Source organism: Ammospiza caudacuta, chromosome 1 (genome assembly GCF_027887145.1).
Source record: "Ammospiza caudacuta isolate bAmmCau1 chromosome 1, bAmmCau1.pri, whole genome shotgun sequence".
Classification (NCBI taxonomy): Eukaryota; Metazoa; Chordata; class Aves; order Passeriformes; family Passerellidae; genus Ammospiza; species Ammospiza caudacuta.
The window spans coordinates 20,996,417-21,019,570 of record NC_080593.1 but is presented as its reverse complement, the minus strand read 5'-3'; the positions used below and the strand labels follow the sequence as shown (position 1 = coordinate 21,019,570).

General features: G+C 37.6%; 1 protein-coding gene across 1 annotated transcript in view; it reads left to right on the top strand.

Moving 5' to 3' along the window:
- The window catches only part of LOC131567483 (macrophage mannose receptor 1-like), a 42,566-nt gene that overhangs the window by 13,295 nt on the left and 6,117 nt on the right, over positions 1 to 23,154 (top strand). The window contains exons 6-20 of the mRNA XM_058819130.1: positions 2,627 to 2,809; positions 5,849 to 6,006; positions 8,998 to 9,111; positions 10,433 to 10,548; positions 11,877 to 12,025; positions 13,414 to 13,613; positions 14,198 to 14,322; positions 15,434 to 15,521; positions 16,443 to 16,587; positions 17,773 to 17,814; positions 17,932 to 18,095; positions 19,003 to 19,070; positions 20,035 to 20,135; positions 20,643 to 20,785; positions 21,495 to 21,609. Of these exons, the coding sequence (XP_058675113.1) occupies positions 2,627 to 2,809; positions 5,849 to 6,006; positions 8,998 to 9,111; positions 10,433 to 10,548; positions 11,877 to 12,025; positions 13,414 to 13,613; positions 14,198 to 14,322; positions 15,434 to 15,521; positions 16,443 to 16,587; positions 17,773 to 17,814; positions 17,932 to 18,095; positions 19,003 to 19,070; positions 20,035 to 20,135; positions 20,643 to 20,785; positions 21,495 to 21,609 (1,911 nt within the window). The remainder of the gene's footprint in view (positions 1 to 2,626; positions 2,810 to 5,848; positions 6,007 to 8,997; positions 9,112 to 10,432; positions 10,549 to 11,876; positions 12,026 to 13,413; positions 13,614 to 14,197; positions 14,323 to 15,433; positions 15,522 to 16,442; positions 16,588 to 17,772; positions 17,815 to 17,931; positions 18,096 to 19,002; positions 19,071 to 20,034; positions 20,136 to 20,642; positions 20,786 to 21,494; positions 21,610 to 23,154) is intronic.

The window sequence follows — 23,154 nt, the reverse complement described above, 5'->3', positions numbered from 1 at the left end:
ATTGTCATCTCTAACAAGGCAGTATGGGGGACAGAGGAACGTTTACAACAGAATTTAATCATGCTTGTGTTTAAAACAAAGTCGGGAAAAATCTTTACAGAATATTTGTTTTCATTACAGATGGATTTTCATAAAGCAAACACCTGCAGGATTGTTTTGGTTTTGTTTTTTTGCTTCTTGTAACAAAATATTTTTTCCAGCAGGGGGCCACATCATGTTGTGCATCAAAGTGTCTTCAGGCCGCAGAGCGTTTGTTCTGTAACCCAGCAAAGTATATTAATAGAAATGTATTTATTTCAAATTCAAAATGCTGAAAGGAAAGGCTGTCTATTTATCAATCACTCCACAAAGTGACTGCCAACATAGATTTCGTCCCAAGCCAACAAATTGTGGTGATCCTAAAGCACTGTTCACAAATGTTTCTTTAAATATTTCGTTAGAAGAAATAAATGCTCCTACTGTTATTGCTGAGATGCTGTGCATCTGTCTTATCAGACCACATAGGATGGGTTTAAGAGAAAAATTTGAATTTCAGAATCATGAGACTGACTTTAGCTAGTGCTTTCAGCCTTTTAGACACACAAATCAAGCACTGTGAGAGTTCTCAGAGTTCAGAAAGTCAAGCTTACAAGAAAGTCAGCTTCACAAGAGTATTTGCTCTATATTTGAGGAATAACTATTGTACAGTTGCAGGCCAATACATTTATCAGCTTGATATTTGGAATAATATTGTTTGAATGTTAATGTAATATTATCTTTTACCTTTTATTCATGATCATTTGCATTGCTTCTTTTGTTTAAGTGAAATGATGTCCAGGGAGCAGTACTTGTTTCCATTAGGATGAAAAAGTGAACTGGATGGCTTTGAGTTGTCTAGTAGTCTCTTTAAAAGTAGAATGGGGAAGTACAGAGTTAATTTTTGCTGAGTAGCTGAAATGAAGAACTGAAGAGTTTCTTGTACTAAGAAATCCCCAGCAATGTAATTCAATAAGACTTACACCACAGAAACTGGACCATGAATATTTTTTTTCTTTTTTGTGGCCTGCAACAAGTTCCCTCTTGTTACTGGATCTACAAACAAAAGTTTTGCTGTTCTGCCATAGCTGCTTTAGTGTTTAGTGGGTGATATTGTCGCAGTCTGCATCCAACTGAAAAAGAGATGCTCATGGACTCACTGAGACATAAATACCTTTGTGACTCTCTCTGGCTATGTCTGACCTGCTGATTTCTGTTCTATGCAGTGTTTGTGGTTTGCAGGAGGGTATGTTGAGTGTTCTCTGATTTATGGCAAAGCAAAGTTCAATGCATATGCTCACAGCTGAGACCTGATATAAAATGGATTAGGCGGCTGTCTGAAGCATCAGACAAATTTCTACAACAGCATTTGTCACCTCTGTGCTCGCTCATTTCTCCCAACATCACCACCTACATTCAATTTGTTTTCCTGGGGTTCCCCCACCCTCTATTTCACCCTTTCCTCTCCTTTGGCAGACTTGAGAACTTTCTGACCAAGCATTTCCCCTTGTCCTGGGGAAAAAAGTAGTTTTACTCGAACTTTGTGAGAACATGCTGGCACATTTTAGTTGCAGGTCTGAAAGAGCAGGTACTGTTTATAACAGAAATGTGTGCTTGTGTGTTATGACACTAAGTATCTATTAATCATCAGTATCATCCAGCTGAAACAGGATATGTGCCTGCAACAAGGGCTTGATGGGTCATGAATTTGGGTGCCTATTTAAACATTTCTACAGGATACATCACACTGTTAAACAAACACATTGCTCCTTCTTCTGATATATATCAAGTTTTTTTGCCAGCAGAATTTCTGAAAACCTGCTGTCCTTGTTCTACTCTATATATTGGTGTTTGCTAAACCCATCTGCTGATTATAAATAAAGAGCTGCAAGAATAATAATTTGTTTCTACAACAGCAATACTCTGTTTGTTACATGTTCAGGTGGCACTCCTTCTGAGTTTGAATTGTTTGCTGAGCAGTAATGTGTTTGTTGGCAATACCCTGGTGCTCTTCTACTGAGCTTCTGAAAGCAAGTTTTAAGCATAAATTGTTTACTTTGACAGCGTAATTTTCTCAGATAAGCTTCTGAAAAGGATTCTTAAATGCAGTAGTCTTATTTGGATTCTCTTAGGATTATGTATAATCAGTTATTTCTTTCAGTAGTCTAGCAGATGGGCTCATCCATAAAGTGCCTAAGATTTTTGAAAAATAATTACTCTCAATATGTATTGTAATGTCAGGTTCTTAACAGATGAGCATGGGGGTTAAAGAGAAGTGCTGACATCAGTGTAGAAAAAATATAAAGCACCGTTCTGCAGACCTTACATTTTAGTATGCATATATGCATTCATAGAAAAGACAAAACTGTCTTTAATTGTCTTTTCTCAAATTGCAAGCACTTGTTTGCAACTGTAGTATTCTTTAAGTGTGTAAGTTTCAACTTTCAAATATTCATGCAGATTTTTAACACTGTATATATTTTTCAAGTCTGCAGTTCTTTGTGAAGAAAATATATAATGAATTTTTTTTGTTAAATATTTTCTGATCTGATGTTTAGTCTTTAGTTGAGAACATAATTCTGAAACTCTTCACGGCAATTTTTCTTTTCAGAGACTAATGTGCCTATTAGGTGTCCTCACCAATGGATGTCATATGCTGGTCACTGTTACATAATTCATAGGGACCCCAAAATATGGAAAGATGCCTTAACATCTTGCAGGAAAGAGGATGGAGATCTGGCAAGCATCCATAATGTTGAAGAATACAGCTTTGTTATTTCTCAGCTTGGGTACCGTGAGTACTTTTTCACAATAACATGTATCTATATATACTGAGTAAAGAAGGTGTTTTGAATATGTGTTAATTGTTAATAAAATGAGGAGACTGTTTAAAAATACTAATTGTCCTGATCACAGGGTGCAGAAGGAGTTAAATTTTATATTTAAAAAATCAGAGGATAGGATATACACAGAATAGGATATAATAATATCCTATAATTGTCCTGACTACAGAGTACAAAAGGACTTCAGTTTTAATCTAAAAAATCAGAGAAAACAAGAACACAGAATAGGAGCACAAAACCAAACAAGATTTACTACTACAAAAAAGCTGTGGTCAGTGATGCAAATTGCATTATCTTCAAACTGCTGTTTCTTAGGGTCTGCTTCTCCTTCCTTTCTCCTTCTATATAGGTTAAAGCAATTTAAAACTTTTTCATAAGATAAAAGGATTTTACAATCAATGTTCAAAAATAAATGGGGGGGAAGTGAGGCCTGCTGGTCCAAGACAGTTTGGGAAGATCTGTGTCCTTATTAACACTGCCACTCCTTAATCTTTCAAGTCATGCTGGTTGTGTTTCTCCTGAAACACAAGTCCATCTGTCCCAGTACATGGATTCAGATCCATATCTGAATACAAATCAAATGTGTCCCATATCAAATACGGTATTTATGTGCTTGGTTTGTGAGCACATATTTGAGCTGTTGCAAGGCAAGTCAGTCTGCAGGTGCAAGATGTGTTCATTAGGAGAATGCAGCCATGCTGACTCTGAGGCAATTTCATGGTTGCTATTGCTTTGCATGAACCTGCTCTTGCACAAAGGAACACTTTACTGCTTTTGGATACAAGAAGCAGGTTCACACCTACATGTGCTTCTTGGCAGTGTCTGATCCTACGTGTGCTTTCAGTGCCAGGTAAAGATGAGTTAGTTTATCCTTCATTCAAAGTGTAGCCATCTGCTTTGAGCTGCAGCATAGCAACAGTCCTGGAGTGGAAATCCCAAAGCAGCTGATATGATTTACTTTTGTATCTTAGCTACCCTTATGACAACTTGTGCTTATCTTCACATTCCTGAAAGAGTGACTTGGTCTCTCATGAAACTTTTACTCTTTTAAAAGATATTCTTAGGAAAGGTGGGACCTCTTGATGAGATATCAGGGCATTTGATAGAAGTTAGATTCTAAAGAAAACTAGTTGTATTTTCACGTTACATATACAAAGTAGGTTATTTCATAGTTTGATACCTCCTCCAAAGACCTTTCCTGAACTGACTGCTATTCTGTTTCTGTAAAACTGAGTGTTTTTGAAAGGCAAATAATCATGAAGGAAACCAGGCTTCTCACAAATGACACACTAGCAGCAACAGACTATTTTGAAAGTGTTCTTTTCAGAGGAGTAAAATTGTAACAACTAGAGAAGCCTTTTACGACAATTTATGACTGTGTCAGATTACCCTTGTTCACCACTGAGAGAACACCATGTATTGCAATGCCTAGAAAAATCTTGTCTGCATCAGAGCACTGCTGTACAGAAAGAACAAAAGTCTATCTTTGTGCCAAACAATTCACAGTCCCATGATAAAACAAAGGAAGAAGGGGTACAGTGAGGTGAATATTGTCATGGTAGCTGAGCTTTTGTTGGCATCACCCACAAAGGAGAACTTTAGAGAGGAACATGAAGAATAAAGAAGTGCATTCTGGATGTTTACACGGAAGTCCAGCATGTGACATGGCACAAGTGTGGCCCAGAGCATGACTGAGAATGGGAAGCAGCTTTACAAACTGCTGGAAAAAAACCTCTCTTGGTATTTAGTCATACAGCTGTAGAGATGATTGCAAAAAAGAAGTGAGGAAAAAGATGTTATGTAGGAAGAGACTCCGTAGATTTACATGGCTTATTTAGATGGCTTTGATGTAGTTATTTTGTTGAAGAATGTTGTGTATTGCTCATATTACATGGTGTGAGCCCACCACTGTAGGAGCCCTGAGCATGGACAATGCCTCTGCTGTGCTAAATGCTCAGTGAACACAGACAGAAAGATTTTAAGAGGTAACTGAACAAAAATAAATTAAAGATCATGGATGGCAGTGAGCAAGGAGGGAATGAGAGCATGATGGGCAGTAGAATTGGATCAGCTTTCAATGTGTTAGCAGAAGCATTTCCACAAGGATACTGAACCATAATTTTGGGAGATTCCTGAACACAAAATTTGGTCTGCAAGAAAGGGTAAAGGAGTGTGTCTGAAAATGGAGCCTGAGAATTTGAAGTCTTAGGGGTGGAGAGATGGTAAGAAATTATGGATGGGCTATGAGGTCTGATCACACTTAGGTGTAATAATTAAAGGAGGGAAGGAGAAAGGGAAGAGAACTGACTCTCTCTGTCATTCAAGTGACTGGCTGGGAGGGTGATATTTGCAGTATCTCAGTGGGCCAGAATGGGAAACCTCTCAGAAATAGATAGTGTGAAGTAAATTCCTTGGCCAATCCTGCAGTTTCCTTCAAGCCAAAAGCCAACAGCTGACTCCTTTAACTTTAAAGTGAAAAAAAATCCAACAACCACATTAATTCCACTTTACTCTGAAATTAAATAAAATATAGGAACACATATAATGGAAAAACTTGCAAGTACTCTGGTTTTCAGCTCTAAAAGTCATCACTGGGTGTTTTAGCATTAGAAAATAGGACATTTCTTTCTTCACTATACTAAAAGTAGGAGGAAAAGGGGAGCTAATATCTTATTTAGGTGTTTATTCATATCTTGTTAAAATAGTTTTGAATCAGAAAAAAACATGAACCTTGTTGTGTTGCAAAATAATTCAGAAAAGGAGTATTTTGGTTGTTTTCTGTGCAATTGAACACCCTTATTTTATTGCCACTTTGGTGACTGGCCTGTCCTGATGACTGGAGTGGGTATATGAAAATCAGTCTGACCTCTATGAGTCTGAGAACCCTAATTTCCTGGCTGCCTTTTCAACTTCCTGAGAATAATTTTTTTTCTTTTCCACAAAGAAGAGATTTCACATTATGTGACAGGATTGTTAATTGTATGTTTCAGAGCCATCTGATGAGCTGTGGATCGGGTTGAATGACCTCAAGGTTCAGATGTATTTTGAATGGAGTGATGGAACACCTGTCACCTACACTAGGTGGCTTCATGGAGAACCCACCCACGCAAACAACAGGCAAGAGGACTGTGTTGTTATGAAGGGAAAGGTAAAGTCACATAGCTATTGAATAAATTGTCTTAAGATTTCCTTTATATTTTGAGTTTTTTCTATGCAAGAGTAAATAAAAACAATTTTAAAAATGGGGATATTATTGCTTGAAGAAGCCGATTTTGGAGTCAGAAATTAATTTTTTGAGAAAGGGTCTCTGTTTGAGTTTTCCAGAAAATTTCACAGTCGTCCCTGAGAAGCAGAAAAGTAGTGGCAACTGCCCCTCAAGATCCATAGTTGTGAATTTCAGTTTGTGAATGTGGACTTTTTTTTAAAAGAATCTTATAAGTACACCAGGAAGCAGACAAACATGTAAATGTGTTTCTTCAGGAAGCTAAAAAGACACTTTGGATATGTTTGGCTTTTTTTATGTTTTGACTGAATATGGGATTCACCTTAAAAAATTGCACTAGCAAATTTTTATTGTTGCTAGAGAGAAGTAATCTCTTCAGAGGAAAATAAAAATCTTAATTTTATTTTTCTAGGCAAAGTTATAAATCTTGGATCTAGGTGGTTTAATTGCTATGCTGTAGCTACACTGCCCATGAAGAGCTGTGAGAAAAGTAGTAAAGTACTTAGCAGTGGCATTAGTGAAAGCCTTTCCTGAAGTGACTCTATACCTACAATTTAAAGGCTGCTTTGAAAGGGCTGTCTGCTGGAATCTAGCAATGATCAGTGACCTAGGAGTATTACAGGAACAGAGATAATTCTGGGCATAAAAGTCAGTCTGTGTTGATGCTGTATTTTTCCTTTTTATGAGTTAAAAATATTAAACTTACCACTTCCTTTAGAGTTTGCCTATTTTATTAGGAGGGAAAAAAGCATGTACACATACCAAAGGTATTTTCTTATTTTGCAAAATTAACAATGCATAACTATAAGTTGACCTTCTCTGTTTGCTGATATTTACCTACCTAAGTATATTTATGTTTCCATTGCTGATGTTTTTTGGGTTGATCAGTCCTTGGTGGAAGCCATGTGAATCTATGACTTATTTTTATGGAGCAAAGCCTTGCCCTGTCTGTAACATCACCTTTTTCAAGGAGGTGTTTGGGTTTAGTTAATGAGAAAGTAAGAGAACGGAGATATAGTCACAAAAGGCAGCTCATAAGACATGGTAAGAAGTAGCTAGAAATTACTGCATGAATTTCCCACTGAAAACATAGTTATGGAAAGGCAGCAAGCGATCTTGCTGCAACTAGACACCTGTCACAGCATAGGTTGCAGCATATGTCACAGTTGAGATGGCCACGACACACAGACTATCACATACAACATCAGAAGCTTCAACCCACAGGGTAACATCACACCTTATCAGAAGGCTTCAAGCATCTGCCCGTACAGAGTAACATCAGACCACATCAGAAGGCCTCAAGCATCTGCTCTTCTTGTTCTTTAGCCCTTTTATACCCTCATGTTCATGCAGTGCACCTGGGTGCCCTCTGTTCCCTTTGGTGGTTGGCAGTGCCCCTGGGCACTCCCTGTGCCACTGCTGTCAGTGCTGCTCACAGCTGTGCCCACTGGGGATGGGGCTCAGTGCCCTGGGCACTGCCTGTGCCACTGCTGTCAGTGCTGCTCACAGCTGTGCCCACTGGGGATGGGGCTCAGTGCCCTGGGCACTCCCTGTGCCATTGCTGTCAGTGCTGCTCACAGCTGTGCCCACTGGGGATGGGGCTCAGTGCCCTGGGCACTGCCTGTGCCATTGCTGTCAGTGCTGCTCACAGCTGTGCCCACTGGGGATGGGGCTCAGTGCCCTGGGCACTGCCTGTGCCACTGCTGTCAGTGCTGCTCACAGCTGTGCCCACTGGGGATGGGGCTCAGTGCCCTGGGCACTCCCTGTGCCATTGCTGTCAGTGCTGCTCACAGCTGTGCCCCTGGGGATGGGGCTCCACTGCAGCCCCACTCCCAGTTCCCACAAACTCTGTGCCTACAGAGACCCACAGCTTCAGGGCAGGTTCTCCTGTGTTGAGGAAGTCTGAAGGTTTTGCAAAGCTAATTTCTGCCAGACTAGGAAGGTCAGGGATTTAGGTGATTATTTTGAAGGGTCTGCCTACCTTATTAGAAAGACATGGTAGGGAATGATGTGACAGCCACCAATGGACTTTCCTTGCAGTAAGCACAGGACAGACACAAGCACCAGGTGACATCCAAGGCTTTCTTGTTGTAAGCAGAAGTGTTGAGCTTTGGGAAAGTTTTTGCTGGAAGCAGGGTTTTTGAGTGTCTTGAGAACTTGGAATATTGTGGCACAAGTGTCTGTGTATTAACATGATGATTATTTTACATTTTTGGTGGAGAGGGGGGTTTGAAAGAATAAAACAAATTAAAAAACAAAAAAAAGAAATTGCCACCAACTGCTATGAAATTACAGTTGTAAAGGTGTAGTCTTAAGGTACAGGTGAATGTTGCACAAGTTTCCCTTTGTCTCCTAATATCTTAGTTCATCTGTTCAGCCAAAATGTACATAAAATATTTTGGGAACATGGTGTCATGTTCCTTACTTTCAGTACAACTCCCATTGAATGTCATTGTTTCTTCTGAGACCCCGCAGTATGAGGAATAAAAATATTAATTCTAACTTTGACAAAGAACTTTTCGCATCTTCAAAGTTTTGTGTAAGTATTAACTAAGGAATGCAGTCTTCTGGTGTTGTTTTTTTGCTGTTAGAGCTGAATTTCTCTAGGGATAGCTGATATCTCCCTTTCCTCCAACATAACTATTAAATCAGCAGTCTTTATAAAGATGGTATATTGCAGTCACTCTCAAGGGATTGCTTTTCAGAAGGGCAGATAATCAAAGAAAGTCTAAGTCAATGGTAAATCATCTCCAAAAGAACTGAGATAGGAATAAGATGTTGCAATTAAGTATTGAACTTAGGTGAAGGATTTTCTCCATTGAAAGCTAGCAAAAAATAATTAAATACTTAGAAGCATAAACCAGCTTTTTTTGAAGATTAAAGCCCAGTTGACTGAGGTTCTGTTTGTATGTTCAGGACGGATTTTGGGCAGACCATTCTTGTGAAAAGAAAATTGGCTACATCTGTAAAAGGAAACCTATGTCAGATGCTCCTACAGAAGAGGAAACTACTGACATGGGCTGCCAGAGAGTAAGTGAAGAAAAGCTGTCTGATCTGAATAGGCTGCTAAGAATGATAAAAAAGAGAAACTGTCACCTAGGTGGCAGAAAACCCATGAAAAATATGTTCTGTTTCATCATAATCAGAAGAGCTTGCCTTCTCATTTCTATGGCAGAATGACTAAATATGACTAAATCTAATATATGACTGTCATTTTGCTCTTAATACTCACTTCCTTTTTGCAGAACTTAAACCAAATCTCAAACCTGTTATCCCTGCAGTAGACCATTTATCCTTGATTGGCATTCAAGCTTCTCTAAAGAGTTTGCCTGTGCCATCAGCTGCATTTCAGCTCTGGCTACATTTTTCTACATAATTGTCCATAGCAGGAAGCGTATCCCTGTCCCAATACTGTTCTCAGGGCTTTGCTGTGGACTCTGGCAGTTCTCTCTACTTTGAATAACTTATTACCACTAAATAAAATTAATCTATTGTGGTTCTTCTGAATTGTCAGCAGATCTATTTTTTACTTGCTTGCTTTCTAATGACATAACACCCAGTAATTACAAAAAAACTACTGAAATTTATTATGTCATAGGAAATCTTATTGAGTATTTGTTTTCCTTGAAGAAATTGCCTTTTCTTCCAAGTCTGCTTTACACAACTTCAGAAAAAGTCTTTGATGATTATTCCCAGTATTTTTAAAGAGTACCTGGAATCCTTACAAGTGTTGGAGGAAATAAAGAGTTCCTCATACTTATGGATGTTACCATTGCCTACAGAACGAAGTGGATGCTTGTAGAGAGAAAAATTGAAAAAAATCTCTCAAAATTGTGAAATTAAAAACCATCAGAAGAATTTTTTTGTGAACTGTGGTTGATCACATCATCCTTCTCTGAGAGCATGTTCCTCAGTAAATGATATTTGAATGACAAAACTTTGGGAGTGAGTTTTAATGTTAGCTAAGAATTAACAAACTTGTTTGAGGTGTCATTCCCTTTCTGAAAATTCAAGCTGAAGTTCGCTTTTCAAGACTGTCCTTGTGATTTCATAATGCCTATGTGCTGGTTATAATCCTGTTCTGAGCACAAAAGGTGCACAGCAAAGCCTCTCATCCCTTTGTGAGTGGAATTCATTGATTGAAAATTAATTAGATATGAAAAATTGTTTTATAAAGCAAAATTCTAAGAAACTCTGATCCTGTCTGCTTCCACTCTGACTTTTTCAGTTACATTGTTCCTTTGACTAGTGGTTAGGTAATGGTGGTATAAATCAGTTCTCTGTTTTGTTGGTTCCCTTTCCCTTTCCTTTTCCCTTTCCCTTTGTGATCACTTCATATTTATTTTGACAGGGCTGGAAAAGACATGGTTTTTATTGTTACTTCATTGGAAACACATTTTTAACATTTCCTCAAGCAAATCAAACCTGTGGAAGGTATCAAGCTTTTTTAGCAACAGTTGAAGACAGGTATGTAAGTGTCTAATTGTCTGAGGGGGTCACATGAGGATTCAACTTCTAGCATCACCTGCATATCAGAATAAATATTGATTGGACAAACATCTACTTCAGAGGACAGCTATCTGTCAATACAGAACTTCTCACAGTTTTTACCTGTAAATTCAAATCCAAGAATCTGGTTTACAATGAAAGCAGGTCATGGCTGTGAAATCAGTATGATATAGATGGTTTTGTCAAACAAAAAGTAGAATTTTATCTTCTACTTCTTAATCGTGGTGGCTTACTTGAGTAAGGAGTACAGAATCAAATTTTGAGTATTAAATGAAGAGATATGGCTCTGAATTCGTTACAAAAGGTAGTACAAATGAGCAAGAGGATATAATTTTCAGCTATCTGGACTTTTAATTGAGGTACTTCCTAAAAATTAAGTGAGAAACCAAATGATGTAAAGCGCTTGGTACCTGAAAATCTGTCGCAATGCAGCCAAGGTTCAGTGAGTGCAGAATTTCTGGAGAAGTGGTGCACATTAGTTTATGTGAAATATAGGAAAAATAACAAGTTTAAGAAACAAAATATTTTTATTGCAGATGACTTGTTGCTTTACACAATCTCTTATTTGTTTCTATATAATCAAAATGGGTATATTCTACTGTGAAAGCCCCAGCTGTCACAAATGGTAGCTCTATAAACACAGCACTGCAGCTGCCATAAAAATGTTTTAACATTAATGTGGCCTTCTGACTACACCTTGTTAGGAGGAGACTTTTTTTATTTGCTCTGATTGCTTAAGAGCTGTTTGTTTAACCACCATAGTGAACGATGACAGGCTTTACCTCTACATAGGTTTCTTTGCTAAATATAACTTGTCTTGCCCAATCACTGGATCTAATTTACAGTGTTCCTTAGTTTTATGATTTAGTATCATACTACTTTAGCCTCTACTTTTTGTAACTTCAGTAATGTTGAGATTCCTTTTTCAGTTTTGGATTTGTCTGAAACAAGAAGTAATAAAATACAAGAGTACTAGAAACTCACTGAATAAATGGTATAAAACATAAGGCATGTCAGGTTTCTTCTTTACCATCAATTTCCTGTCAGTCCAAGATTAGGCCGTCTTATTCACTGAGAGATCTGTGAAAAAGCAAAATACTCTGATATCAAAGCTCATAAAATATCTATTATTTAATGGTTTTGTTATATTCTTTGCTAAAGAAAATCCTTTCAAGCTTTGCTTTCCAGAAGGTGCAGCTCCAATTCTGAGATAATAACAAACCTTTTGCAACTTTTAAAAAAGAAATTTAACAGTATTAATTTATTGATGGATTTCTTTTTAACAGATATGAACAAGCCTATCTGACCAGCCTGGTTGGGCTGAAAACAGAAAGATACTTTTGGATTGGACTTTCAGATGTAGAAGAAAAGGGAACGTTCAAGTGGTCTAATGGCGAATCTGTCTTATTTACACACTGGAATTCTGAAATGCCTGGTAGGTATGACTCTGTGCTCTTTAATTGGTCCAAGGCCCAAAATAAGTCAATCACTGCTTGAAGATTTTTCCTTAACTGTCTCTTGATGACATAATGGCCAATGGCTTTCAAATGCATCAGGCTGCTCTCCCCAAGAACCCAGCATGGCTGGAAAGTTCCTTCCTTGCGCTGAAATGAGTTTTTAGTATAAGTTTGGGAAGAAACTTTTCATTGAGATCAAGTTCCTGATTTACAGCTGTTCTGGGAAGTCTGTGCGTGTATGGCTCTGGAGGAGCAATCTCTGCAGGCCCAGTGACCCTCCTTGCAAGTCCTGCCTGTTCGGCCATATCTCATTTCACACTTGTTCACTGCACGTTCTGAGTGTGTGGGATATCAGCATACATCAAGCATCTCTGAGCCCTAGAGAAAATGGGATTGTAAGGCCAAAGAGGGCCAAAATATAACAATGGGAGGTCATTTAATCTGACACGATCACATCAGAAAGGGAATGGTTATTGGTTCAGTGTTCTGGAATGTTGCATATGCCTTTCAGGAAGTCCTCTGATTCTGTTTAATTTCAGTACCTAATCTAATTGCTGATTTGAATGTGTCAGATGAAGTGGCAAGGCTATGTAGGCTTATATATACCTAGTTAGTTCTTGAAAATTTTAAGTCAAAATAGAAAAAAATTGAGAAACTAGCTCTAACCACATTCAGTTTTAGGGAAGAATTTCTTGGATCTAAGGTTATGATCTAGCTAGAGTCAGCCACTGCAGGTGATTTGGTGTTAAGCATAATTCAGTATTTCAGCATGGATGAACTACAGATTTTTTTGCCTTTTTTTTGTCTTCATGAATTAAAATCATACAATCACAGAATGGTATCTAGTCCCCACCTACTGCCATAGACACCTTTCACTAGACCAGGTTGCTCAAATTCAAGTCCAATCTGAACTTGATATCTTTCATGAATGGGGCATACAACTTCTCCAGGGAACCTGTTGCACTTGCTCACTACTTTCATAATAAAAATAATTCATTCCTTATGCCCAATCTGAATCTACCTTCTTTAATTTTAGAATTATTGTCTCTTCTTCTGTCACTATAAAATCTGGTAAAAAGTCTTTCTTCACCTTATAAGCACTCTTTAGGTATTGAATAGTCAAGGTAATGTTTCCCTGGAGTCTTCTGTTCTCCAGGCTGAACAGCCCCACCCCTAAGCCTCTCTTTGTAGGAGAGATGTTCCAGCCTTCTGATCACTTTTGTGGTCCTCCCGGGGACCTGCTCTAAGATTAGAAATATTTTTGACTCTGTAAAATGACTTTATTTTTACCAGGATAGAATATGAAATTTTCTAACTTCTTATAACACCCTAAATGGCACTTTCGTGCATTCCTGTTTACAATCAGGAAGAAAGCCAGGCTGTGTTGCCATGAGGACTGGAATAGCAGGTGGATTATGGGATGTAATAAAATGTGAAGAAAAGGCAAAGTTCATATGCAAAGTGTGGGCAGAAGGAGTGACACTTCCACCTGTTCCCACAACAACTCCTATTCCCCGGTGCCCAGAAGGCTGGGACTCAAGCAATCGTATTAGCTTCTGTTTCAAAGTAAGTATGTTGGCTATTTCTGCATTAAGGTAGTTTCTGTTTGCTTCACCTACATGTGATTAGCTCAGTTTGCCAGAGTATAGTGCTAATAATGCCAAGGTTCCAGGTTTGATCCCATTATGGGCCAATCACTTGGGAGCTGGACTTGATAATCCCTGTGGGTCTCATACAACTCAGAATATTCTGCGATCCCAATAAAAATTGGCATATGTGTGTCCTATTGTTTCATACTCTTTTTTCCAGATTATATGTAGAAGTCTTCTTCCTTTCTACTGAAATGTTCATGGTTTTTTTTATTCTGTTAAAGACTAATCTACAGGTTTTGACCTTCTGTTCTTAAATTCCAGTTCTGGTAAGTTTGTGGTCTGGTGTTTTCTTGCAGTAGACACTCTTATCAGCAATGCAGTGTGCTAACTTGACTTAAAAAGCTCATTCCAAGCCTGTGTTTCACAGAGAGCACTCGTACTCAAAGTTTCTGTAACCCCCCACAGAAGATAATTGTAAATCAACTGCTTTTGATTTGATTCCTTGATCTTGAGCTCTATGTGGTCTGTTTTTTTCTGATGTGACAATGGTCTCTGCAGCCTTTTTCCAGAGCAGAGCACAAGAAGACGTGGCTGGAATCGCAGACGTTTTGCCGCTCCATCGGGGGGGACCTGGCCTCCATTAACGGCAAGGAGGAGCAGTTTGTGATCTGGCGCTCCATCGCGTGAGTGTCCATGGGGACAGCGCCTCACTCGCCCCTGCCACCCCTGGCGCTTCCTGAAACAGTTCTCCTTAGCTGTTGTGGGGTTTGCTTCTGTGTGAGCCAGTCTGCAGTCCCTGTCCGTGTCAAACGCACAGCAAAAGCGTAGGGCTGATAAACAGTTGTATGACTAGCAGCAATAACCTCAAAAGGTAGTGCTGAAATGGCATTGGCCAGATGTCTAGTTAAGGCAGCTCTTATCATCTGAAGTAAAGCTATTTACTGTGGAGTTGTTGATATTATAAAACCACTACAGATGCCAGTTATTTTCATGTAAGTAAACGAATATCCAGTTTAATAATTCTGGATAATATCTTGATTTTTGGTCACTTTTATGAACTCATAAAAAAGCAGAGGCAACTTCAGTTTAATTTTTTTTTTTTTTTTTTTACATAAGGAAGGGTAAATAAGGTTAGTAAGTCCCTGAACTGCAAAAAAACAGGTGTGAGATTTCTAAATAAGATGAAAAGCTAACACTTGCAATACGACCAGAGCAAATCAGGCTCAAGGATCTTGTACATCTCTGGCTAACCAAGAAGCAAGACTGAAGTATCAAGGCCCTGCATAATGCTAGGACGATACTAAAATACCAGTTGTGTATTTACAGTAAGGAAGAAGTCGTAGATGCATCTTTGCCACAAATTAACTGAATATGTTCAGATTAATCAATAAAGTGTGTCTGCTTGCAGGCAAGGATTAGTTTAAGTTGATAGTTTTAAAATGTGATTCAACTGCAGAAAGTAACTCTCTGTTTGAAAGCTGTAAGTGCCTTTACAGAGAAAATGAGGAGTTGAGAAACGGAGCAACAGTAGCCAGTGAACCATTACACAAAGGCATTAAGCCACTTTATTTACAGGAGTTGTATCTGGTAATTTTCTTGATCTGTATTTTAGTCTGACTTAATGCTTAATGATAACAGCTAGAAGCAGCTGCATTTTAATTTATTTCCACCTTGGTTTTTATTTTTTTTTTAACAGCATTATGTTATCCTTAGAGAACTCTTAACTGTAGTAAATGGTAGATTGTTAAAAATATTGTGATGCCCTTACTAGTATTGGTACTTTTTTTTTTTTAGAAACAATGGCTATTACCACCAGAATTTCTGGATAGGTTTATATTACTTGAATCCTGATGATGGCTTTGCTTGGAGTGATGGATCTCCAGTGAGTAATTTAAATTTCCACAGCTGTTATTTTGCATTCCCTGTGCTTCTTATTTATGTGTAGTGTATGTGTTTCTGTGTATTTTTTTATGCTTTATCATAACCCTCTGTATTGTGCACTCTTTAAGAAAGCTAATGAATAGCAATTTGATGGCTTGATATTTTTGGCTAAAACATACTGATTTTTGATAAGAAGATACATTCATTTCCTTGAATCAACAAGGAAACTAAATACATGCAGACTAAAAGGATATTCTTATGAATGCATGGATTTTTTGTGTAAAATAGTCTTTCTTTAGTTGTTATTTTCTTTGCTCATTATCTGCAATGGCTTACATGCTATGGAGATGAAGACACTTTTTTAATGCCAGTTTGACTTACTGCACTTTAAACTAAGGTATAAAACTGTAGAAATGAAAGTGATTTTGGAGATGTAGGTGTACTTGATACAAGGTTGGTCAAGATATATTGATGGGGATTGTCAGTACAGAAACCTGGAACTGGATTTTATATAGGAAAATTAGAATAGAAGTAATACTTCTTTTGAGGCAAATGCCAACATTTTTATTGCATCCTAATAGCATCCTATTCTACTCATATTGTATTTTTAACTAGTTTAATATCAAGACGTAGCATGCCCCAACATTGTTATTAAATGTATTTTAAAGAATTTAGGTCCCATTAAAAATGTTTATATTCTTCCAAGTATGTACGAAAACAACTGTTACCTAAACTGCAATCCATTTGCCGTCTGAAAAGTTTGAAGTGTCAGCATTTGCACAGGAGGATCCTTGTTTCATCCTCAGTTTTTAACCTGACAATAGGAACAATTTGTAGGTCTGTGCTTTGATGCTGTCTCCTCCCTCTCTCCCTTACTTTATTTCCATATAACAGAATCTTCACAAAACTTCTTCTGTCATAGGTGAGGTATGAAAACTGGGGCTTTGGAGAACCAAATAATTATCAAGGAGTTGAACTTTGTACAGAGATCAGTGGTGAATCCAGCATGCTTTGGAATGACAGGCACTGTGATTATATGTATGGATGGATTTGTCAAATAAGAAAAGGTATTGCTCACTCCTGCGTATTAGTGTAATAAGATGTTCTTGGTTGACTTTTTCTTGTAAAAAACAAAAATTTTCAAAACCTCTTTATAATAATAGTTCCCTCCTCCACTTGCTTTAGGTGCTGTTTTGTTTGATAAGAGTGTGTAGTTTGAGGATGGAGCCTGGTTTCAAGATCCTTTATTTCTATATTCACATGTTGATTACTTGCTAAATTCTCATGAAATATGTGTTTGGATGCTTTTTATTTACTGAAGATATCAAGACAATATATATAATTTAGGGAGCACTTGAGTTTCACTAGCAGTGCATGTATTTGCATTTGAGCTTTTTAGAAATTGCAGCACATTTAAGTGATTTACTACATTCTTATAATGGGACAGAGAGCAGCAAAATAAAGATGTTACATTATATTATTGACAATAAATATCAGCTCTGCCTTTTATTGGTAAGATAATTTCTTAGGCATAGATTTTCTTAATAAACGTCATTACTACTGAGATTTTAGTAAAAAACTAATTGGTAAGCCTAAACAGACAGAGGTTTTCTGTATAATAAATTCATTTCCTGGGACACTAACGATGACGTCCAAGATCCCATCTCCATGATGCCATAGCAAAAAAAAAAGGGAATTTTTCCAGTGAGATTTTATCTGGGGAGATTTGTAAGATTAAGGTAGAAGTTACTCTCAACCAGAGAAAGGTGGAAAGAACCTCACCCTGTAGTAGTTAGGGCACTCCATCAGATGATAACTCAGCCTGCATTCCTGCTGCCTCTGGTTTAAGTCAGAATTCAAGTATTTGTGGCCAGGGGAAGAGAGAGAGATGGACATCCGGAACAATTGTCTCAATAGAGTTAATGCTTTGGGACATAGGGTTTACTGCTTTCAAAGAGTAAAAAATTACTTGATTCAAGTAAAGTTCAAGGTACTTATAATACTTTGCATGTAAGGAATATCCTCAGGGAACAAGACTACATATTTAAAATTGAATATTATATAAAAAATGAGAGGTTTAGATTATTTAGTTCCTTTTGCATTTTGTTTATTGTTAAATAAACAAAATTTATGTTAAATCCATTGCTAACTGCGAATATCAATATCAGTATTAAGACATGCCTGTCAGACACAGTAAATTGCTTCTCTTCAGACAGAAGGTATACAATCATAATAAATATTTTTTGTCACAGGGGCAAGTGTGAAGCCTGAACCAACAGAATCTCCTACACTGGGTAAGTGTTACTGCTATTGCTCTTTGTGTGTGTTTGCGTTCTAAAGCACTAAAATTTTACTAAGGAGGACTCTTGCATCTCAGGAGCAGAATAGTTAGCTTGGCAATTCTCTTACAGAATTCAAGACCACTGAGGATGGATGGATCATACATGAAGACAAACAGTACTATTTCAGCACAGAGACTGTCCCTATGGAGGAGGGTCGTGAGTTCTGCAAGAAGAACTTTGGAGACCTTTCTGTCATCGAGAGTGAAAGTGAAAGGAAGTTCCTCTGGCGATATGTAAGAAAAATCATTAATACTATGGAATAAAGCATCCAAAACAAGTGAGCATGGGCACAGATCCCTTTCACCATGGTGTTCTCCCTACAAGTTTTGATAGCGAAGTTGCGGTTACACTAAGCCAGATTGGTATGAAAAATAAACTAATGGTAACTTTTAAGGGATCTGTGGCTTCATTTTAGCAAAAAGTATTACACTGATGAGTTATGATTGTGTAGGATATCTTAAGTACTGTGGATCAAAGTATCAGCTGACTTACATGCAACACTCAGAACATTGGATTTAGATCTTACCTGTTTAGCTAAGCTATAGTCTACCTAGTGTCTTTTTGGTCCTCAAGTTTGCTCCTTTTCCTCCTTCTTCTGAGAATATAATTATGGAGAGAGAAGAAACTGGAACATAGATTATGCCATGAGAAAGAGCTTTGAAATCCTATTTCCTATATAATTGTTTGTTTTTTATGCTGGCTGAGGTCAACTTATTTTTAATCAGCAATGTGCTTAAAAGTTATATTTGAACTGCATAGAACATTTCCTGAGCTGGCTGAAGAGTGACAGTGAGAGGACACAAGGACATGTATCAATTTATATCCAAAATGTAGGAAGGGGCTTGTCTTTGCAAGAAATTAGTCAGATAATGTCTGCTGCAGAGACTGTGCGATAGGTGCTGATTTCAGTGGCTTCCAAGTAAAATGTGAGAAGTGTTGATACAGTGACCACACCTTTTGGCCAATGGTGAAGTTTGACTGTGGGCTGTCAGCTGGGAGCTGCTTTAACTTAAATGTTGTGGCTAGAGAATATATCCAGTTCATATCCTCTGTCAGTTAGAGGTATTTTACTCATCAGTAGCATAATAGGTTTATATGACAATAGAGGGCATTTGTACAATTTTAATTTTTGCATTCTAGATGTTGAAAAATGGCAAAGAGGATGCATATTTCATTGGTTTACAACTGAGTATTGACCAGCGTACGAGGTAGGACATACCCAGTTTTGAGTCATAATTTAAAAATTATTGTATTCTCAAGTGGTTTAATTACATCTCAATTTAGCTCTAGATATCCAGAAGAAATGCTGCATGTTTCCTAAATAGAATGTGCTCAAAGCTGGACAAAAAATTACACAGCAGCTAATGTATTTTGAATTTTTATTCAGGAAATCTACTTTCCTTTATTATGCGATTTACACTGAAAATATACGTAGATGTTCTAGCTGTAAATATATAAGACTTTTTGTGGGTAAAAATGCTCTTTTACCCCATCCTTAACTGTTGAGAATGGTTCCTAATAAAGGAACAAATGTAACCTATTTTCTTTTTCTAGAACAATGATAGCTGTTGCACTGTGAGGTCAGGCAGGTTTTCTTCAAGCCTCTCTGAATGCCAGCATGCACCACCATATTGATTTTGACATGTGATGTTTATTTAGGCCTGGATTCAGTTCAGTCTGTGTTTGAGGTGCCTGGATAGATGGCTAGTAGTTCTCAGTTCTCCTTATAGTCCACAATAACAATGAGGGACCTCCAGAGGACAATTAGGAAGTTAGGTGAGCCTCTGAAAATGAGGTGTTTCTGCCTTGTGGTTTCATAGGGATCCTAAGATGAATATACTTTTAAGTACCTTGTGCATGGGTCTGAAGGATGAATGTGGGCACATCTGTCACTTGCAGACCACTAGAAAGATGTATCCTAATAATTTTCCTGGTTATAATTTTGTTTTTCATTGCCTAATCTACATGGATGTTCATCTTTTCCAATGTTTGTATTTTATGTTGTATGTCTTTGAGCAGAGTAAGTTTAATGCAACTAGTAAAGAGGCAAAAAAAACTCTGTACATTTTACTATGAGCACCTATATTAAGCATATTAAAAAGTTACTTTTTTAACACGGAAGAAGTTCTATTTTATGTTAAAGAAGCATTTTGTTGGATTGTTTTTCTTAAGCTGGATGGATGGCACTCCAGTGAATTATTTGGCATGGGCACCACATGAACCTAACTTTGCAAATAATGATGAAAACTGTGTTGTTATGTATAAGAATTTAGGTGAGTTTTGTATGTTTTTTCAGGAATTTCATTATTTGTGTGTTTGCGTCACAACTTTTTTCTTCTTTGAAGCATCCTTTCTTCCTGTTTTTTTTTTTTGTTCCTCTTTTACAAAAAGTTATTTAAGTAGACCATAGTATTACTTACAGGACTTAATAATTTCATACTCTTGTGCTTACCTGAAGCCTAACAAGGGGAAGCTCTGATAGAGGTCTGTGGCCAGAGGTCTATGGTTGTGATTGCTGGTTTATATTTTTTATTAAAATTGACCTAATGTGTCACTGCGAAATTTCTAGTACCTGGTTCAACAAAGCTTTTAACTTTATGTAATTGCAGCTAAAAAGTGACATATTTTTCCTAGACACTGATATTGAATGATAATAAACTGAGAGACAGCTTTGATCTTATTTTCACCTAAAAGCACTGTATGTGAGAATGAGTGAAACAGATTTCATTAACCAACTTGAGATGTGGTGTCATACAGTTCTCCATTTATCTTACACCCAGGGTTTTGGAATGATATAAACTGTGGCTATCCAAATCCCTACATATGTGAGAGGCACAACAGTTCCATTAATTCAACTGTTCCTCCAACAACAATTCCAAGTCCAAGAGGATGTCGTCCAACCTGGCTTTCTTTTCGTAACAAGGTACCATAACAAACACAGTCTATGCTGGATGTTTGGCAAAGCATTAAATAGAAAACAAAGGAATGTTTTAATAAGAATCATACTGTTTCTTATTAAAACAGACTGTTGTTATTTTTATGCGGAGAGCTATGACACATGCACGCTTTTCTTTGTTTGCCTATCCATTTTTTTTGGAAGAAGAGTTTTTTTCTGGTGCTTCTAATGAAGCAAGTTCAGTTGCAGTTGATGAAACATAATTCTCTAGTCAGCTCTTCAAGTGTTTTGATGCACATTTAGTCAGAATTCCTGAAGGACTGATGCCTTGATCTTGGTGTTTTTTAACCAAACTGTAATCCTTTTTACTGACTACATTTTGTCTTCCTTAGCTTTACTAACATGATATGTGTTGTAGAATAAAATTAATAATCAGGCAGACTAAGATCAGTCATGCATAACTTAGCAGTGTTAGCTGTCTATTGCAAAGTCAGGATTTGCTTAATTTCTAGGGATTTCAGATCAGATCTAGTTGCTGAGGAAAATGCTTTAGTGAGACTTCTAATTTTATATTGAACTAGGACCAACACAAAAGCTCATTGAAAGTTGAAGGTATTTTTTCAGATAAATGCATTATTTTACTGCCTTTTTTCATCCTGCTCTGTTTAAAACAGTGATTATCAATTGAGGGATTTTGGAGTGAAGATAATATATAGAGAATTTGTTCATATTTTAGTGTTACAAAATATTTGGATCTACAGAAGAGGAGCGTGTTACTTGGCATGCTGCACGAACAGCTTGCATGAATTTAGGAGGAAACCTGGCCTCGATCCCTAATGAACAAGTGCAAGGTACTGTGCACAGTTTTGTAGCAGCTAGATGAGACGACATTTAATCCTTACAGGCTGGCTGGGGTTTTGTCTGAATATGAACAGATTTGAATAATAATTGCATATTTGATTTTTTTGTTCCAAAACATATAATTTTTAGAAATCTATAATGAAATCTTCACTTGAATCTACCAAATTTTAGTGTTGGCTCAGAGAGATATATATGTGTGTACTGTCCTGGCTGCCAAAGTAGTGTTTTTTTCTGCTTGCGTATGATGCCAGCTGGACCCTGCAATTTCCAACCAAACAATGTGTTTTCACTAGGTGGCATTAACTTGCTGCACGGCTTTCCTTTTAAATCAAGTAGAACACCTTTGGGATGAGAACCTGTCTGTGGGCATCTTGAAACAGGCTGAGTTCTCACACCCATACCCAGAGCTCTCCCCACAGAAGTGCCTCTCTTTTCTCTGGAGGAAATTGTTGCAATGAACCAAGAGCTGCATCCGTGCCTCAGGGAGATGAGAGGGGGAAAGCTACCCCATGCTTGAATAAACAAGGCGCACGCCCTAGCTAAATACAGGGGAAGACCTTGATAGATGTTAGACTGACTTTGATAGATAGACCCTTTTTTAGGCATACTGTTCTATCCTACATGTGAATGTGATGAAAAAAAATGCTGCAAAATATACTGTCTGTGAACTCAAGAGAGCACATTGAAAGCTTAACCATTTTAAAAGAATGCATTGAAATATGAGCAATTAAATAGTTTTAATTTAAACTGCTGATAAGAACTTAGCACTAATTATGTTTTCTACGTGTGAAGAGCTGAAGAATCAAAATTTCCTTTTTCAAACAGTTATATTCTTATTTTACATAATTTCTGCAGTGGTTAATTCATGCACAGGGTTTGAATTCTAGGTAAAAGATAAATGAGGTATGCATTAGCAAAAAACTATTCTCATTGCAGGAAGTGCAGGCATAAAGGCCTGAGTTCCTGTTACAGTTTTTGGCAGAACAGTAATGCTAATATTTGGCAAAAAATCTGCAGGTTTGATTCCTGGAGGAATAAACTGCATACATTTAAAAATGCTGAAGGAAGGTGAATGATTAATAGAGCAGGCAGAAATTATTCTCTTCTTTTTCAGAGGAAAAAACATTCATAACCATGACTGCAGTGGTTGGCAAAAGCTGTGGTATATTAATTTTATCACCACATTCAATGCATCATGGATTAGCAGATTGAATATAATTCATAATGTTCATGATGGATGGATATCAGCTGACCTAGCCTGCTCTGTTTGTGAGTTTGCCACTTTAGCTAAGACACATCAGCACCCACCTGGACTGTGCAAAGCAGTGATAATTGATTTGCTTGTGTTCAATAGTTCTGTTAAGTCTCATTTGGAGCATGTTTCTTGTGCATTTTGCCCCCTGCCAAGGCAGTGCAGGCTGTTGCCCAGCTGTCCAGGGAGGGAAGGAACACTTTGGTGGCTCTGGAGCAGCACGGCTTATGCAGATACGCAAATGGCAGGAGCTCGGTGGTGCTGTCGTGTCACTGGGGGGCAA